General features: G+C 37.6%; 1 protein-coding gene across 1 annotated transcript; it reads right to left on the bottom strand.

Annotated features, from left to right (window-relative positions):
- Positions 1 to 3,628: 3,628 nt before the first annotated feature.
- Positions 3,629 to 10,243, bottom strand: sgf29 (SAGA complex associated factor 29). The gene is made up of 10 exons (XM_050069482.1): positions 10,134 to 10,243; positions 9,065 to 9,138; positions 8,855 to 8,930; positions 8,692 to 8,764; positions 7,805 to 7,869; positions 7,563 to 7,692; positions 7,028 to 7,174; positions 6,567 to 6,602; positions 5,932 to 6,094; positions 3,629 to 5,140 (listed from the first exon to the last, which is right to left on the bottom strand). The coding sequence occupies exons 2-10, from the start codon at positions 9,128 to 9,130 to the stop codon at positions 5,024 to 5,026; spliced, it is 873 nt and encodes a 290-aa protein (XP_049925439.1). The 5' UTR covers positions 9,131 to 9,138; positions 10,134 to 10,243; the 3' UTR covers positions 3,629 to 5,023.
- Between the last annotated feature and the right edge of the window lie 7,901 nt (positions 10,244 to 18,144).

The raw sequence follows: 18,144 nt of genomic DNA, 5'->3' as shown, positions 1-18,144 counted from the left end.
TACTGTAGATAAGGGTTAGATGCAAGAGTTGTCCTGTGACTGGTCAAGCATTTTTGTGCACACCCTTTTTGGTGTTGGCCACACCCAAAGAAGTGAGTTTAAGAAGGTGTGTGTTGGACGTCGTATATTCATTGCAGCTGGGATTCCCCTGAGGAAATCGACTTGTGACTCATTACATCTCCTTCAGAAAACAAAGGTGAGTACCCTTAAGCTTGTTGAACCTTGGAAAGCCCAAATGTAGAAAAAAAAAGATTTTTTTTTACCTTTCAGATGTTAAAGGCCACTGATGCAGAAATTAAAGAATTTTCAAGTTCCTTACATTTTAGTAAAGTTTAGGGAAATATTGAAAAAATGCATTTCTGTATTGTTACTCACATTCTCTGAACTAATTTACAGAACACCTAAAGGTTAATTTGCAGGGTAGACTTCTAATTTAGCCCCAAAACAGTATATACCATGAATAATAATCAAACAACAGCATTATTTTTTATGAATAGTCATTTATAAATTAAAAAACAAAAACAGAATAAAATTGTATTTACAAAATTTAGTCTCCGTCCCAACTTCACCCATGTCCACTTACAATGATAGTCGTAAAAACACCTCTTTTCCGTGTAAAGTAAAGATGACTTTGCTGCATAGCGTGTTGGTTTATCCATTATTGCAGTGTCTGCAGCTTCCTCTCTGCGTCTTCTCTGGAAAATGTGCAGTTTCTCAGCAACCGATAACCTTGTCACAAGCATGGTGTGTTTGTTTGGTTGAGACTCGCTGATAATCACTGGCTGGGAAGATCAGTTGTTGGTTTTTACCGTCCACTTCACTGGCATCTTTATCTGACTCTTCATCACTCTCATTACTGTCGTCTGATCCCATTTCAAAATCACTCTCTCCACATTGCAACAATCACATCCTGCACATAGTATAGAAGACCAAATGTATAAAAACAGATAATAATAAATAAATATATGTACTAATGATACAAAACTATTATATGACATAACCTGATGGAAGAGATGATGGATGACCAAGTGTTCATGATTGAGAGCTAAGTATTTCCAAACTAAATAATATCGTACAAATTGATCCTAAATCATTTATACATTCAACTAGATTCACACAGTCCTGCCTCACTAGCCTATCATGCTCGCTACTAACCATACCTAAATGAGTAAGTGCATCCCCACAGAACATTTACATCCCTAGTTCATGACCATTCACACCTGTCCCCAAACAATGCACCAGCCATCCCCCTAAACATTCAAAACAGCCAGAACCTGTTTCTAAGAAATGTAACAGGCAACCATTTGAACAACAAACAAAGCCCCAAAAAAGCCCAAAATCAGTTACATGTATTTTTTTCTACTGACTTTTCTACAAACAGAATCAGTTTCTGCCACAGAAACAGAAGTTTCAAATACTACAACCACAAACAGAGAATAACTACAAAAGATGGTTGTAATATTACAACCGTGTGCCTTACAGCATTAAGTGTATCCCTGGGTTAAAGCACCTGTTCATATACTATGTACCACATACTGCTTTTGTGTTGATAGTACATTGTGAAATATAATGACTTCAAAATGTGTTGTGTTTTCCTACAGAAAATGGGTTGTAGGTCCCAGGCTAAATTTGGCACCATAGACGACCCTGAATGTATGGACTTGCGTCGTGACTTCCAACTGCTCTGTGTAAGTACTTGCTGATAAATTTAGTGAGCGTTGTCATGTAATTTGTGTATTTGTATGTCGTTATTGTTGTGACTATATCTTATAAAAGCTTGTGTGTTCTGTATATTCCAGTATTCCTGCTTGGACACAGAAGTAACGCGCCAGGAGCTCTACCAAATGTGTGTGGACACTGCAGACAGGGCACTTAACATGATGGCGCGCCTACTGCAGGAGACCAGGGCTTTCCAAGAGGAAACCGTCATGTTGCGTCAGGAGTTGTCCGAACTAAAGGCTCAAGAGTCAGAACTGAGAAGAAAATTACACGACACAAGGCAACAGACAAATACTGTTACAAACGGTAAGTAGAGTTGATATGTAAATCATCAATATTAATGTTTGGAAGGTTTGTGTGGAGAAAACCAAGACTATCACGTATACATCATGAATATTATTGTACTTTGCAGATATCACTGATGAAGACATGCTGACAATAGATGAACCAACTGAGACTGAAATGCATCCTTTGGTGTTGTCAAACGGTAAGTTATATCTCTGTTAGTGTGCTACATTTAAGAACCCATCTTTACATGTGCGTGTACTTGAAGTATACTACTTGACATGACTGTATTGGTTTTCTTGTCTGTTGCAGATGAACAAGACCCACCAAAAGAAGCCCTGCAATCTAAAAGCTCACCCTGAAAAACTACAAAAGTACAAAACTACATTTATGGACATTGTTTATTTGACAATATACAAATAATTGCTATTACTCTTTTTTTTAACAACTTGTGTAAACTTTTTAACATGTCAATAAAACTTTTCTTTTTTTCAAATATTTGGCTGTGTGTAGGTTTTATAAAAAGGTTTTATTTGCCCACCATGCCAGCCCTCTTTTGTGATGAATAGTACTCATAACTTAAAGACTCAGTCACATGGTCTCACCAACATCAAAACAACATGCATTTATTTGCCAAGTGTGTCTGTTACTCTGTGGCTGTTGACTACCTCCAAATAACTGCACCACTATATGCAACGTCCAACAACAACTACATTTGAAAAAGTCCATGTGCAGACCCACCAACCACGTCACAGTCAACGTGAAGTGCAAGGGCCCGTTCATCGCTGTTTGAGCTTCTTAAGCCTTGGGTGGAATTGGAAAAGAGAGGTATCTGGTTCTTATTTGCAACCTCAAATTACTGCTGTGTTCTTGGAAGATATAGCTTCACTTCAAAGGTGATGGGGAAACAAATTGAAGTGAGAACACTCCTTTTAAATTTATTATTGCTTTTTTTTTATCTATAAAAAAACAACATCCATCCATAACTAATGAAGGCTCTTGTAGAATGCATAATAATTCAGCATGTCTCTAATTAACTCAATTATTCCTTGTGGAATTTCCTTAATTAGGTGTTACCATGATTATCTGATAAATGAATGAATGACCAGATACCCCTCTCCACCCAGTCTTTGTAATAAGATTTTCTCTTAATATATATACCTTTATTATTCCAAATATGGACCATGTGTGGGGTTAAATTATGCTTAAGCAGTTGTGTTCAGAATAATAGTGTGTTTAAAAATGTGAGTAAAACCCCAAATCCTTATAATAGCTTTTATTTCCACACATGCAAATGCAGCATGCATGTCATGACAGTTGGGTCTGTTAGTTTTCTATTACTCTACTACACCTACTAGTAATTATTTGCCATGTAGGAATGGAAGGAAGGAAAGGTAAGTTTAAGAGAGTTTATTTATCAGCACCAGTGGTGCAAAGTAACGAAGTACATTTACTCAAGTACTTAGCGTATGTAAAATTTTAAAGAACTTGCACTTTACGTGAGTATTTCATTTTCTGTGACTTTATAATAATACTCCACAACATTAGAGATTATGTGGTAACTTTAGTTACTCTGTAGATTTGGATTATTGAAGAAAAACCCTCAAAATGAACGTTATGATGACGTATTTATTATAAACTTCCCCGTAGCATATAAAGGCATTAAAATGAGCTCCACCTTTACCAGCTGTAACAGTAATGTGATGAACACATTATTGTATAAATTATGATCCAGTAATATAGTATATATAGCCTAATTCTAAAATGAAGCATTCTGTATGATGAGTACTTTTACTTTTGGTACCTTACTTAAGTAATTTATCTAAGGGTGAAATGTAACATATTTTTTGCATGGTCAACACTTGTTACTAAGGTAAAGGTATTTTAAGTATAATCATGGAAATGAAGTAGAAAAATGTCCCCTGTGACTGCTATAGTTAAATACGATAACATTAGATTATCATGACTCATAAATTGATGTAAAAGCAGAATTTTACCGTTGTAGTCGGATGAGGTGGAGCTCACTTTGAACTGTTAATAATTATTTTTATTATGGATTAATCTGCTGATTATTTTCTCCATTAATTGACAGCTTGTTTGGTTTGTAAAAATAGAGAAAATCATCAAAACCTTCCAAATAACTTTCTGTTGATCGATTGATGTACTAATTGTTTCAGGTGTACTTGTATAAACTGTTGGGTATAATTCACTACAAAACATCATATTTTATGAACTCTGTTATGTGTGCAAAAATCTTAATTTGTAGTGAAAGTGACCAATACAGTAGAGTGAAAAGTACAATATTTCCCTCTGAGATGTAGTGAAGTATAAGATTACATGAAAACACAAAGTATAAGTACTTCAAATTTGTGCTAGTTCTTAAGTAAATGTCCTGACGTTGCTGATTCCAGGGATGAAGGTTGAACTTTAAATGTGTTGTGTGCCTGAAGAAAAAACATCAAAACATTTTGGTCTCAAAGTTTTTGTTTCACACAACAATCATCAACACTTGACATGTAAAAAATGTACAGTTTAGGCCCTTCAAGGCAGAATAAGCAATCAGCTGGGTGCTCCAGCTGGTGTTTTCAGTAAAATGTTCCTCTGCTGGCCGCTAGATGCTGCTCGCTCTCTTCTAGAATACAAACTCAGTTGCTGTGTCCCAGTTCCACACTGCAAAGTATGTAGTAGTAGTAATCTTATCTTGGTGGCGATTTTGACAGTCTAGTATCAAAACAAAGGTCTGTTCAGGAGAGGTTTTCCTTGACTGACTGGTGTCTCTCACCTCAGCTCACCTCAACATAGGTTTTTCAATTTATTATCACCTTTAGTGATCAATCAGTGGACCAGAACCTGCACCATATTATTTGAAACAAAAGCATGAGAGCCTAATTTGAGTTTTGACCGATATTTCTGAACATCTTTTTATATAAAAATGGAGATCGATGCAATTTCAAAATACAACAATGCTCCCAAACAGGCTTCATCTTCATCCTTTGGCGCCCTGATATCCAGTCGTCAGTCACTTCTTCTTGTTCTCTTTGCAGGCGACCACGTATCTCTGTGCCACATTGAGTGGAGGAGAATAACCGTCTGCGTACGATGTGTCCTCAAACAGCACTGAGTAATCGTCCTGAGGCTGAAAACAAACACATGCTGAGGTTAGTTTGGCGGTAGGCTCTGACATCCTGAGAAGAATCTGGGGCAGCATTTTCCTCAAGTTGCATATTTTTAGCCAGGAGAATCTTTAGACTGAAAGCTTCAAACATGAAGATATCCAACAAACAAAACCAGGATTCAGAGGATTATATTTTGGATGTGACAGAGTTTCTTCCGTCCACAGACTAAACTCTGTCGTCTGCACCCCAGGATTAGATTCTGAGCAGACTGTAGATCTGTAACAAGTGTGACGCTGTGTTACTGTCAGGAGGCCAGACAAATTAATGGCAACAACTGTGACATTGTTTCCTGGTTGGTGGGTTTATCAGGTGTGTTAAAAAGATTAATGTGGCTGTTGTGTCATCTGATCCAACAGTGATGATTTAGAGACATGAGAGGGAGGAGACATGTCCAGTGCCTGTGTTTACCCATCTCAGAGAGGGGGAATAGGACTGTAATGGTTTGTGTATTCCAGTTGAACCGTCATGATACGGATCACAGTTCAGTGCACACAGCTCAGAAAAAGCAACCTGTATCAGTATTTTCAGTTTCATAGCTTAACAGATGTTTTGCAGCCTGTTGTGACCGGTTGCCTTTGGGGCTTGTTAAGTGTTAGTACAGTGGAATACAGAGGTTTGTGAAACGTTCATTATTTTTATAATGAAAATGAAAAGCACAAAAACTTTGGCATCATACATTAGCACCATAGATCACAGCAGAGTTTTTAACCCTTGCTAAAAATACTGCAGAGCCTAGTGCTGACAGTCTCACCCTGTGTGGTGGAGTGTGGATGAGGGCCCGGTAGAAGCAGGTGGTCTGGGGGTAGAGGGCCAGCACCAGCTGGTCCTTGCTGAACAGAGCTTCTGGATCCGTCTCTGGGTTGGCCTTCCACTGAGGCAGAGGGATGATCCGCCGTCTGCTCAGAGTGTGTCTCCTGCACACACACATACACACACTTGAGACACATGGAGGAGCCTGGAACTGGTTGATGAGATCCTCCTTGAAAGACTACTTGTGAACGTCTCCCTGTACTTAAAATTTACTGTTACATCCAGCTCGCAAATACATTTTTTTCCCTAGTCTTTTATTTTAAATGAGTACTCATTAAATTGGGGGGAAAGTATGTATGTGACATTTGGCAATCCGTAGGATGTACCTCTCAAAAAATACACAATTTGTGGTAAAACCCTTCTCATGTTCAGCTAGAATAAAAAACTCTTGGAAAACCCATGATCAGATTAAACCTCAAGGGAACCAATTAAGATTGAAAAAAAAGAAGAACAAAATATGACAGTGAAAAAAGAAACAGAAAAAAATTCCTAAAGAGAAGACAATGATAAAGTTCAGAGGTTGAAAACATAGAAGACATCAGTGATGTTCATAATGAAGTATTAAGAAGAACTCACTCTTTGCCCTCTTCATCAATGTCGTCCACTTCATACCTGCAGGGAGAGGTGAGGAAAAGATTCTGTTTGACATCGATTAAACAGATTTCCTGGGAGTTTCAGAAACATTCAGTCCAGCTGTGGTTTAACATCCTGAAGGTCAAACCCTTATATATGGAATATTTTACAGTGTGGGGTTAAAGTTATGGAGGTTATGGTGAAAGGTTACTACATTTATTTAATTAAGCTCGAGGGTACCTGTACTTTACTTGAGTGTTTCATTTTTATCCTTCTTTATATTTCTACTCCACTACATCCCATAGGAAACTATTGTACTTACTGCAATACATTTATCTGACAGCTTTAGATACTTTTCAGTACTGATACTTTGTCTTGATAAGCTAATAGTGTGGACTTTTCTACTGACACTTTAACTTCACTCTGGTTATGATATGCGTGTTTAAACTGTATGATGCTCTTACTTGTTGGTTGAGTGGTTGTAGCTGACCACCTCAGCCAGGATCCACTGCTCGTCTCCGTCCACGGCCTTCACCCTCGCTGCCACCTTGTCGCCCTGTTTGGCCACGTAGTCGCTGCTGGCTGGGGTGGCCCCGCACAGAGGAGGCGGGCTGAGGGAGATTAATACAGAGAATAGGGATGAGAAATACTTATTTTAGCATGTATGACTTTAGTTGGTGTTTGTGCAGAGCAGCAGCTCCATCTGTCAGAGCAGCTTTGCTGTGGAGTGAGTTTCTGCCTCGACAAATATTCAACATTTGGTCACCAGAAGTCATTCAAAAGCTGTGAATGAAGAAACAACACTTTCATCGACAAATAATATAAAAGAAAAGATAAAATGTTAAGGGGATGTGATTGGGCTCTGACCATTATATTTCATATACCTAGCTATATTTGTGTTGATTTATTCTATTATACTGCACTCTAGTCAGCAAACTCAATAATCTGGAAACTGTGTGTCTACAGGCTGTAAAGAAAACAGGGACAAGCAGCAGCTACCTCTCTCCCGGCTTGCCAATCCACAGGGGGAGCGTCATGGCCGACTGCTGGAGGAGCGTCATCAGGACGCCTCGCCTCATCGTCTTTCTGGGAGGGTCACTGTCACTATAAACTCCCGCCATCTTAGCAGCTGCAAAGAAACATGTTCAAATTACAAAAACCACAAGTTACGAAAATCCTGTTGCAGATCTTAGAGAGCAAAGTTTGAATTTGATCAGTATCTCTCTTCATCACACACATACCTATTCTCCTCTCCTCCAACAAAGACTTGATCTCCGCTATTTTATCAAGAGCATGACGCAGAATGCTGTGAGGAGTAAAAGAAATAAGTGAACAAAGAGTACAGTGAGGATCAACTCTAACACCTGGACAGAAATGCTCTCGGGCTAACATGAAGGAAAACTGGACATTACAAGACAAACTGAAAATTTGATTTTGATGTTCTTGTGTCCAAGGGGACATTACACCTAAATGGGGGTGCTAGAGGAAAAATCAGGGAGGTTAACAAATCATTTAAATTATAGAATATCCAATGGCTACCTTACAAGATAATTTGTTTGAGCTAAAAGGCAAAACCTGTATAGCAAAAATACATCAAAAACAATTTTAATTGCAAATACAGACCATCAACCCAGACTGATAATAGATGTCAGGGTTAAGTAAAAAACTGTGTTTTTTTTTTTTTAATTAACTGATCGCTGTGTGTGTCCTATAATAAAAACAAATAACCTTTAAGCCAGTTAAATTAAACCAGTTTTTTTAAACCTTAAAAGCAGGAAAACATGCATGCCTAGTCACCCCCATCCTTTGTAAACCCATTTAATTTTTTTTTATCAACTGGTAATAATGTTGGTAAAAAATAGCAGCAAAATATGTCAAGCTGAAACATATTTAAATAAAAAAGAACATGTCTCTAGGCATGCATATTTCTCATTAGTCATTGCTGTGCAAATGAAAATATGTTGCCGAAAAATGGCCTAAAGACACAGCCTTGACTGAAGTTTTTGCTCTCTTGTTCGTCTATTGTTCCTGTATTCCCTTGATTAGTTTGACAACCACTCATCTGAATTATCTTCCCCCCATCACCCAAAACCCATTCAGTAGCTTTAAAAAGGAAGTGACAACGCACCTGCACTCTGCCTCAGCATCTGCTTTGGCTGTGGTGTACAGTCCTCTAAGCTTTGTCCGGTAGTATGGAGAAGCTGAAGGAGACAGAGGAAGAAGAAAAAAGCGTTGAGTGAATAATCAAACAGTGGGGGGATGGAAAAAGAGTTTGCAATGTGAAAACTGACTCTTGTTTTCTGTCTGCATCCTCTCATGTGTTTTTTGAATGTTGAGCAGATTATGTTCACTGCGTGACCTCTCCTCCTGGAAACAGACAAAATTATTTGGATCTGGTTAACCTGAAGGAGCATGAGCATTGTACTGTACATCCAAAAAAATGGCAAACATTTACTCCCATAATCACTAGTAATAACTATTAACCAATGCCACCAACTTACCTGGGTCTGTTTGATGAGCTGATGCAGCTCTGTGAGCAGCTCGGCAATCTTAGTATCTGCTGACATGTCTGCACCTTTAAAGTGTTGGCATTCAGACAGAGTCTTATTAGAACAGTGTTAATGCATACAAAACTCCATGAAGAGATCTGTCATTTTAAAAGGCCTCTTGCATGGCTTTTGGTTTAAAAAAATACTGCAAGCAGTTACCAGTACCAGAACAATTGTGTAATAAATTTTAACATTGTAGTAAAATTGTACATTGGATGAAAGGCGAATTAAAATGTGGAGCCTACCACTTTTGATTAATGTCAAGCTGGGCTGTTATATTTCCTGAATAACCATGTATCTCTGAATTGGCAGATTGCTGAATGGGGGTCAGTGTTAAATAACGTAGCTCTGTGAGCAGCTCGGCAATATTGGTATCGACTGACATACCTGTACCTTCAAGTGTTTGGCATTCAAATAGATTTTTGTGCAAACAGCGTTGATACATACAGAACCTTATAGAGAAACCTGTCGATTTAAAAGGCACGAGCCACGGCCTGTGATGGGATGAGTATAAGGTGTCAGTAGGACCAGAAAAAATCGTAACATTGCATCAAAATGGTATATTAGATGAACGCCGAATGAAAAGTGGATCCTGCCGCTTTGTATTGATGTCATACTAGACTTTCGTGTCTCCTGAATAAATAGGTATCTTTGAATTGACAGATTTCTTTATGGAGTTCGGTGCCAACTTTTCTGATTGTGAAAAATGGTTCGTATTGAGGCGAAAGCGAGACCTATGGCATTTTAGGTTTACACGGTGGGAAAAATGCACAAATTTATTTTCGTAAAGCTGGCTGAAATGCTAACTTTAAGTTTGGTAAGATAAATAAATGAATCAAGTTAACGTTATTGCGCTGACTGAGTTAGCAAGCGGTGTGTTTCGCTAATGTTAGCCAGGTTGCTAAACTGCAAGCTTTCTTCTCATGCAAGAAAGCATCAGCTCTATATATTACCCCTTTGATAGCTTAATATAAACGATATGCTTTATCTTATTCATTCCACAACATGTTACACTACTCACTGTGTTACGTTTTTCAGTTTATTTATTGTCGACTTGCTAACAACACAGATTAGCTTCTTCTTCTTCTTTGGTGTTAATGCGGTGTTGGCAAACTAGTTTTACACACTGCCACCAGCTGGACAGAGTGTGGAACTGCAGAATTGACACAAATGTAAACGATCTTAGTATGTTTTTGGAAATGAATATAACAGCAGTGGTGGAAGGCAACTACGTACATTGAACCAAGTTTTGAGTTACTTGTACTTCACTTGAGTATTTCAAGTTTCTGCTACTTTATACTCATACTTAATTTCATGTCAGAGGGAGATATTGTAGGCTCCTTTTTACTGACTACTAACTATTGATCTCTGGGGAAAACTCCCAAGCAACTCAGCATAGGCTATATAGAACAATTAAAATGGGCTCCACTTTACCAGCTGCAACAAAACACTGATGCATCAATCATTAGAATCCAGTAATGTTAAATTCTGAAATGGGTATATTTCAACACTGATACTTTTGCATTTTGAATGCAGGATTTTTACATGTAACAAAATATTTCTTTGGTATTGCTACTTTTACTGTAACAGTATGCTTATGATGTTAATTTAGTAAGACTACCCATAACCTTGTAGGTCTTACATAAAAAGATGAATTGTCACCATCACTACGACATTTTATAAGGACTTTGTTTTGAATTGGGAACATTTGATGAAATATGCAGATACAATACTTTTGACTTATTCTGTTAAGGAAAATAAAAGCAGGCTCTTAGTACTTTTGCTTAGTAATGCTCAAATTGCTTTACTGTGTAGAATTTGTACTTTTATCTGTGTAAAGGACCTGAATACTTTCATTGCCGCAAAATGATATCTGAAAACATCCACTCATATACTGTACAGTACATGGAATAACCTGCAGACAGTCCTCCTGGAACCACACAGATGAGCCTGTAGACCAGAGTCAAGCATGTTTTTGAGTCTATGTTTAGCACGTGATGATGGTACTTTGGCCTGTGCCAGATGTCACATACAAACTGTGTTATCATCACACGTTGTTGGCAGATAAACATCCTGTGAATTAATTATTGATTAATGTTGTCTGCAGTGGTGTGATGCCCTAAAACTGAAGCCAGTGTGTTTATGAATCAGTAGTTTATCATTTTAAATGTGAGATAAACACATTTTGATAACCACACCTTCAGATAAACTTTATGAATTCATAAATTTGAGTGTCAGCTGTTTTCCAAAGAGCCAAATTTCTGAACATGGATACAGGAAATAGATACAATAATAAAACTGCTGTAAACATAAAGCCCCATATCTGTGTTTTAATATTTTGTACAGTATGATGATCAGATTCAAACATCCAGGCTCAGAAACAGCTTCTTTTCACTGTGTGATCTGTATGTGCAGCATTTTATTTTATAATGTACAATATTTTTTTTTAAAAAAAAGATATTTTTTGGGGCATTTTTTGCCTTTAATGGACAGGACAGTTAAGTGTGAAAGGGGGAGAGAGAGAGGGAATGACATGCAGCAAAGGGCCACAGACTGGACTTGAACCCAGGCTGCTGCGGCAACAGCCTTGTACATGGGGTGCTTGCTCTATCACTAAGCCACCAACGCCCCATAATGTACAATATTTAAATTATTCTGCATCTTTAGATATTTTTGGACAATGTAGGATAATGTTAGGGCCCATACTGGTCCAAAAGTTGGACTAAATCTGACATCTTAGCTTTGCATAAAGACTGGAAACAGGGGGAAACATCTAGCCTCGTTCTGTCCAGAGGTAACAAAATACACCTACCAGCACCTCTGAAGCTCACTAATTAACATGTTTTATCTTGTTTGTTTAATTGGGATCAAATCTGAAGTGTAAAAGTGACATGTTATGGTTTTACTGGGATTTATGAGCCAGACTAACTTCTCCCAGCCAAGAATTACTCAGCATAATAGTTGCAAGACACCAACAAGGCATCAATTTCTGTGCCACCTGAAAATAAACACCAGTCTTAGCCATGAAACCACTGAAAAATAGTTTGGCTCCTCCACTGGGGACAAACCTGGGAAGTGTAATCATTCTCACAAAAATATTTGCCCTGTTGTTCTGAATAAATTCGATTATTATCTTATTGTTTAGAGAAATGGCTTTTACTCATAATTTTCTCTTATTAGACTATTACTTCATAATTCTAAGATTTTCTTAATGAAAAAATCAAGTGTGTGGCTCAGGATGTGCAGCGGGTCGTCCAGTTATGGTTCGATCCCCGGCTCCTCCAGCCTGTATGTCAACCTTAGGCAAGATACTGAACCCTGAACTACTCTGCTCTGTCGGTGTGTCAGTGCATGTGAATGTTAAATTTAGTAGCAGGTGGCACCTTGTATGGCAGCCTCGACCACCAGTGTATGGATGAGTGTTTGTGAATGGGTGAAAGTGACAAGTAGTGTAAAAATGTTTTGAGTGGTTGGAAGACTAGGAAGGCACGATAAAAATGCAAGCCCATTTACCAAGTCCAATAATTTAATACATTTTGTTTTTCAGAATTAAAGAAATTATCTTGTCAATTCAGAAAATCAAGAGCTACTTTTTTTTCCATGAAAATTTTTAGAGAAAAATTTTGAGATTGTAATTGCGTTAATTTAGAAAAACAAGAGCAGAATTTTTTTTTTCAAGTGAAGGCATCATACAGACACAATCAAAAATGTAAAAAAACTCCCAAACAAATAGACATCTGTGGCCTGTACTACGAAGCCAGTTCAACTTATTCAGGATATCTTTTTGTTATCTGGTTTGACTAACCCTAAGACTGACTGTCTGGATAACCGGTACTACAAAGCTGGTTATCAACTAGTTCAGTCAACTCTGGGTTTTCTTATCCAGTCACGACCGCGTTCATGGGAAGAGGTGGGGTTGTTCCTCACAAGCAACATCAACAGAAACACAAATAAAGTATGCTACTACATATCATATGAGATGAAAAGTTCCCAACAACGAGACAGTAAAATGTCAGTGGTGTGGGAGGTGAACAGTACTCTGTAATCTTATAACAGAAATGTAGAGATACTGAAAATACTATGCAAAAAGTCACTGTTTGCCGAGTCTTAAATTACATGTAGGTATCGCTACAGGTATCACTACCTGTACAGGCAGGCATTCTTCAACTTGTCTTAAGTGATTTAGTTTTGCAACAACTGCTGCTGTTTCATTTTGTGTCTCTGTATGTTTGTATGTATGTATTCTTGGTATGTGTTTTAATCCTGTGAAGCACTTTGTGAATTCTCTCTGTGAGAAGTGCTATACAAATAAATTTGACTTACTTACTCACTTACTTGACTATAAGTGACATTATTATAGAGTATTTTTTGCTATTTAATTGGATGATGATGAATATGTCACATAAATCACTTTAAAGTAATGCCAGACAGTTTCTTCTGCTGAAGTAAAGGTTGGAAAAGTAGTCAGTGACTAATGAGGTCTGTCTGACCCAAATGTGGCATTTAACAGGAGCCAATTAACAGTGTGTGGATTATTTCACTAAGAAAATATTATCTTTGTTTCCCAGTTCTCAAGACACAGGTGTCTCATGTTATTCTGAGCTGCAGTGATGGAATCAGAGTGTAAAAGTAGCAGCACTGTCACTGTGGACTAATATAAAGTTTGCATATGTTCAAATTCTGCTAAAATCATGTGTTTAGTGTTGTAAACAATCTCTGTGTTTGTTAGAAGCTCTGTTTTAAAACCTGTAGAAACAGAGCCTTGAAACAATGAAATGACCTACTATTACTGACCTCTAACAATATATAGGTTACTCTTTTTTTTTTACTTTCGTACTTTCGTCCATGGATACTTTTTTCATCAGTGATCTGATTGGTCAGTGGTTGAGGTGTTGACAGGCTGTGAGCCGAAGTTAACCTGCTCCAGAGCAGATTAGCTGTTCACCATAAGTTACCATGGTGATTTATCTTGGTAAAAAGAACCAGCAGAGTTAAGTTATCTTGCTAACTTCAAATCCTGCTTCATAGTACAGGCCTCTGGTTGATTACCTGAAATGAAGATTAAACTTGTAATATCAACTGTGAGTTGAGGGGTATCTGAGGATTGGGAATGAGATCACTGAGTGTTTATAATTCAATAAGCATGAATAACCTATTTAAAACAAGGTTAAACTGCCTGCAGTGGTTCAGTCAGGCCATAAAGCTCATATCTTATCTGTAACCTGGTTTACAGTGCTGTGTGTACACTGGGTGTGTTCCTGCACGGACAGAAGTGAGGGCGAACTCTAACAGCTCAGCTCATATTTCTGCAAATATTTACACTGCTGAGTCTCGTGGTGGCGAGACGATGATGATCATGAAGAAGAGGGAAAAACAAGAGGTAAAAAATGCAGATTAAAGTGACAGCACAGCCAGAGCTGAGAGGAAACATCGAGAGATCTGAAGAACCAGAGCTGCTGTTGTGTTTTTATAACACAGCAGAAATAATAAGGGAGTGGAGTTATAAAACACCTCCCCCTCAGCAGACTGAAGGCTGTTTATGACTCATGAGGTGGTGATTAAACTTTGCAAACAGTCATATAAACTCATGACTCAGGAACATAAACACTCCTCATAATAGTAATGCAGGACTTCTACTGCTGATACATACATGAGTGTTTAAATTCAGAGTTTAGGTATTTGACCATAATACTTATGATCCACCTGGTAATATTACACTTCTACAAATGTATATAGTTGATATAGACAGTGGTGGAAAGGAACTAAGTACATCCGCTCTAATACTGTACTTAAGTACAATTCTGAGGTACATTACTTGAGTATTTCCAAATTAAGATTTTACATATGTTTTCATGACTATCATCTGCACCAAAGTGTTTGCTCATGGAGTGATTACAGGAGTAGTGAAGGCCTGTTTGACCCTGAGGACGACCAGTCAGTACACTCTGCTCTTGTTTTCCATCTTGCAGTCACAATAATAAAGTATGTTTCACTTTAACAAAGCCTCTGATTTTGTTTTTTTTCCCTTTACAGGGAAACTGATTCCTTCCTTTGTGGACATTTGCTGCCTGTGAACATGTCCTGAAGTATTTCACTGTGAGTGATGTATTCCTTCCAGCTCTGTGACTCAAAGCAGAGCGCCCATGTCTCACTGCAACATCTGAAGTATATTTAACCATCAGATGATGGAGGGTTGGTGTTGGAGGCCTGTAATTACAACATCATGACGGGAGCATGAGTGGAGTTTAAATTCAGAGTATGACAGGATTTTTCCATCTGCTAAACAATGTCTGTGTTTACAGCTACACCAGGAAACACTTTCTGATATATGGAATATAAACCAACAAACAAATAGGCTCTATGTTAAAAACTAAATTTAAAAAAAGTGACACAGTGTTTCCAGTAGTGAGAGTGAGGCTGCAGGTTATCTGAACACTCACAAGTGCTTTTCATAACCTTCATAAAACCTACATACGACACTGAAAAAGTAGGATTTAAACCCATCCCCAATAACACTCCACCATGAAATATAATCTATCTATCTATCTATCTATCTATCTATCTATCTATCTATCTATCTATCTATCTATCTATCATCTATCTATCTATCTATCTATCTATCTATCTATCTATCTACATGATCAACAGGAAGTAGCATCATTTGAACATGCCTCTGAAGGCCATGGGAAAACCAGAAGTTAGTTGTCTCACTTTATTTTCTGTCTTGGTCTATAATGGTGTTTAGGTCCTGGCCACATTACTGTAATGCCAGGACCCAAGGTTTCACTGCAGAATATTGAATTGCAATGAGCTCACTGACTTCACCAGCCAGTGGTTTTAATAGTGTGGCTAACTGGTGTATGTGTTATTAGATACAGTGCTGAATAGAATATAAAAAAATAAGTTCAATTTTGAGGAGTTACAACATGCAAATGGCACCAACTCAGTGGAATGTTGTATCTAAAACAAGACAGAGCATTAATTACATGTTGAATAAAACACTAAGTGAGTCATCATCAGTAAAGTCTCTGATTTAACTGTAAAGCGCCTGTCAGTGTTTTGTTAACGCAGACGTGCATGTGCTCAGGATGGACATCTGCAGATGGGTTCTTTCTCTCTGCACTTTTACTCTCTGATATGTACAGTCCAAAGTTTGTTTTACACTGAAATGTCACGAGGTGTTCGACAACGATTAGATGAGATATCACACACACACCCAAACACACATGCGCGCACACACACACTTCCCGTGGACTGCTTTTACAGACAGACTGAGGTCATTTGGAAAAACAGGGACACTGAATGAGGTCAGGGCTGTGTGAAGAGTGCAGCTGCTGATAAACAAAGAAAACAAAGTCGGTTTGATCACAAATAAAGGTCAGAGTCAAATGTAGGACGTTAAACACACCAAAGTCCATGTGATAATTTATCTTTTTAAACCAGTACAAAAAAATGAATAATAAAGCAGAAGTATAACCCTTCATCTTATCACACCCTTTATCAGGACACTGAGGTCACAGTGTTTGTATTTAATGTGATTTAACTAGACCTTTTTTGGGGTTAATTTATGGGCTTTATAATTTACTTCAAACATTACACATGGTGGCAACTTTTTATGATCATTCCAGTTTTTAAAGACTCAGTGTTTGACCAGACTTAGACCAACAAAACCATTTCACCGCCAGTGTTGTTATCTTCTGAACACTCTTTAGACTTTCATGTCAAGAAATAAAATTCACAAAAAAGGAATAATTGGTTGATAAAATATGACAAATCCAAACAGTTTAAACATTTGAAGACATTACTGAATTTTTCTATTGAGTCCTAAAAACAACTCCCCTTTTAAGTGTAAAAATCTGCAAACAGTGAGGTTATGTACATCTGTTTCCAACAGGAATCACATGAGTGAGTGTCAGTATCTGCAGACATTAAAGCTTATTGCAGGTTGCTACTGTTCAATCAAGAAAATTCAACTCAGACGTTTTAAAAAGAAACACAAACCTGAAGGACTAAATTTAAGAGGAGCATTTTGCAGTGTATGCAAATTGAAATATTTGAAATGCTTTATTGTTTACTATGCAATGCATTGTTTAAATTAAACTTATGCTGTAAAATGACTTACCCTTTTCTTTAAGTAAATACATAGGCCTAACTACGGATTATGTCCCCTGCTCAAGCTTCTGTTAGTCAATAAAACAAACTACTTTTATAAAGTTGAACTTTATTTTTCAAAAGTTGGTTAGTAATTTAGTGATTTAAGCAGTGTTGGTCAAACTACTTTTAAAAAAAACGATCAAATTGAAAATATACATGTGATATAAAATTATAAGAAAATATAATACAAAAAACACATGCCAGCATAAAATGCTGTTCAGCTGAGCTTATTGCAATAAGTGCCCATTTGTTTACAGGTCATACATAAACTAAAAAAAGATAACATCCCACTGTCCATGGGAAAGTGCAGGAATGTTAGCTTTGATTTTGTACGCAATGTCAGAAATTGGCCTTCAGAAACAAGAGTCCAGGTGGGGGGATTGCACTGAGCAGGATTACTCCGTTATTCAGGTAACTTCTAAAATAGCACTGAACAACTTCTCTCTGAACATTTGTTTATGGATGGCAATAATCAATACTTCCTACTGGTCATTTAGTTTTAGCCTACAAATCAAATTCTGCCAGATGAATATATTGCCTGGGCATGTCCTCACAGCAGGTGGGGCTGGTCAAAGGGAGTTCAACAGTAGAGAGGCAATAGTTTAAAAATCCTTTCCTTTTTGGCCCAAAATTGATTGTAGTTGGACTGATTCTGGTTAAATAGCTAAAAAAATGGAATAAAGTGATTCAAGCCACTAAATGTAGTTACCAGTACTAGTTTAATTAGCCTAAGAAATGAAAGACTTAGCTCCATGCTGACCTGCAGCTTTAATGACACCTTCAGCTGGTGAAATGATGCAACATTTCCCCATCAGTAAGAGGAAACCTGCCGGGGGAGTGTCTGTGTGTCCGTGTGGAGGAGGAGCTGAATGTCTCCG

Source organism: Epinephelus moara, chromosome 18, assembly GCF_006386435.1.
Source record: "Epinephelus moara isolate mb chromosome 18, YSFRI_EMoa_1.0, whole genome shotgun sequence".
In the NCBI taxonomy this organism is placed as follows: domain Eukaryota; kingdom Metazoa; phylum Chordata; class Actinopteri; order Perciformes; family Serranidae; genus Epinephelus; species Epinephelus moara.
The sequence above is the reverse complement of the archived record's forward strand: the minus strand, read 5'-3'. Positions and strand labels throughout refer to the sequence as shown.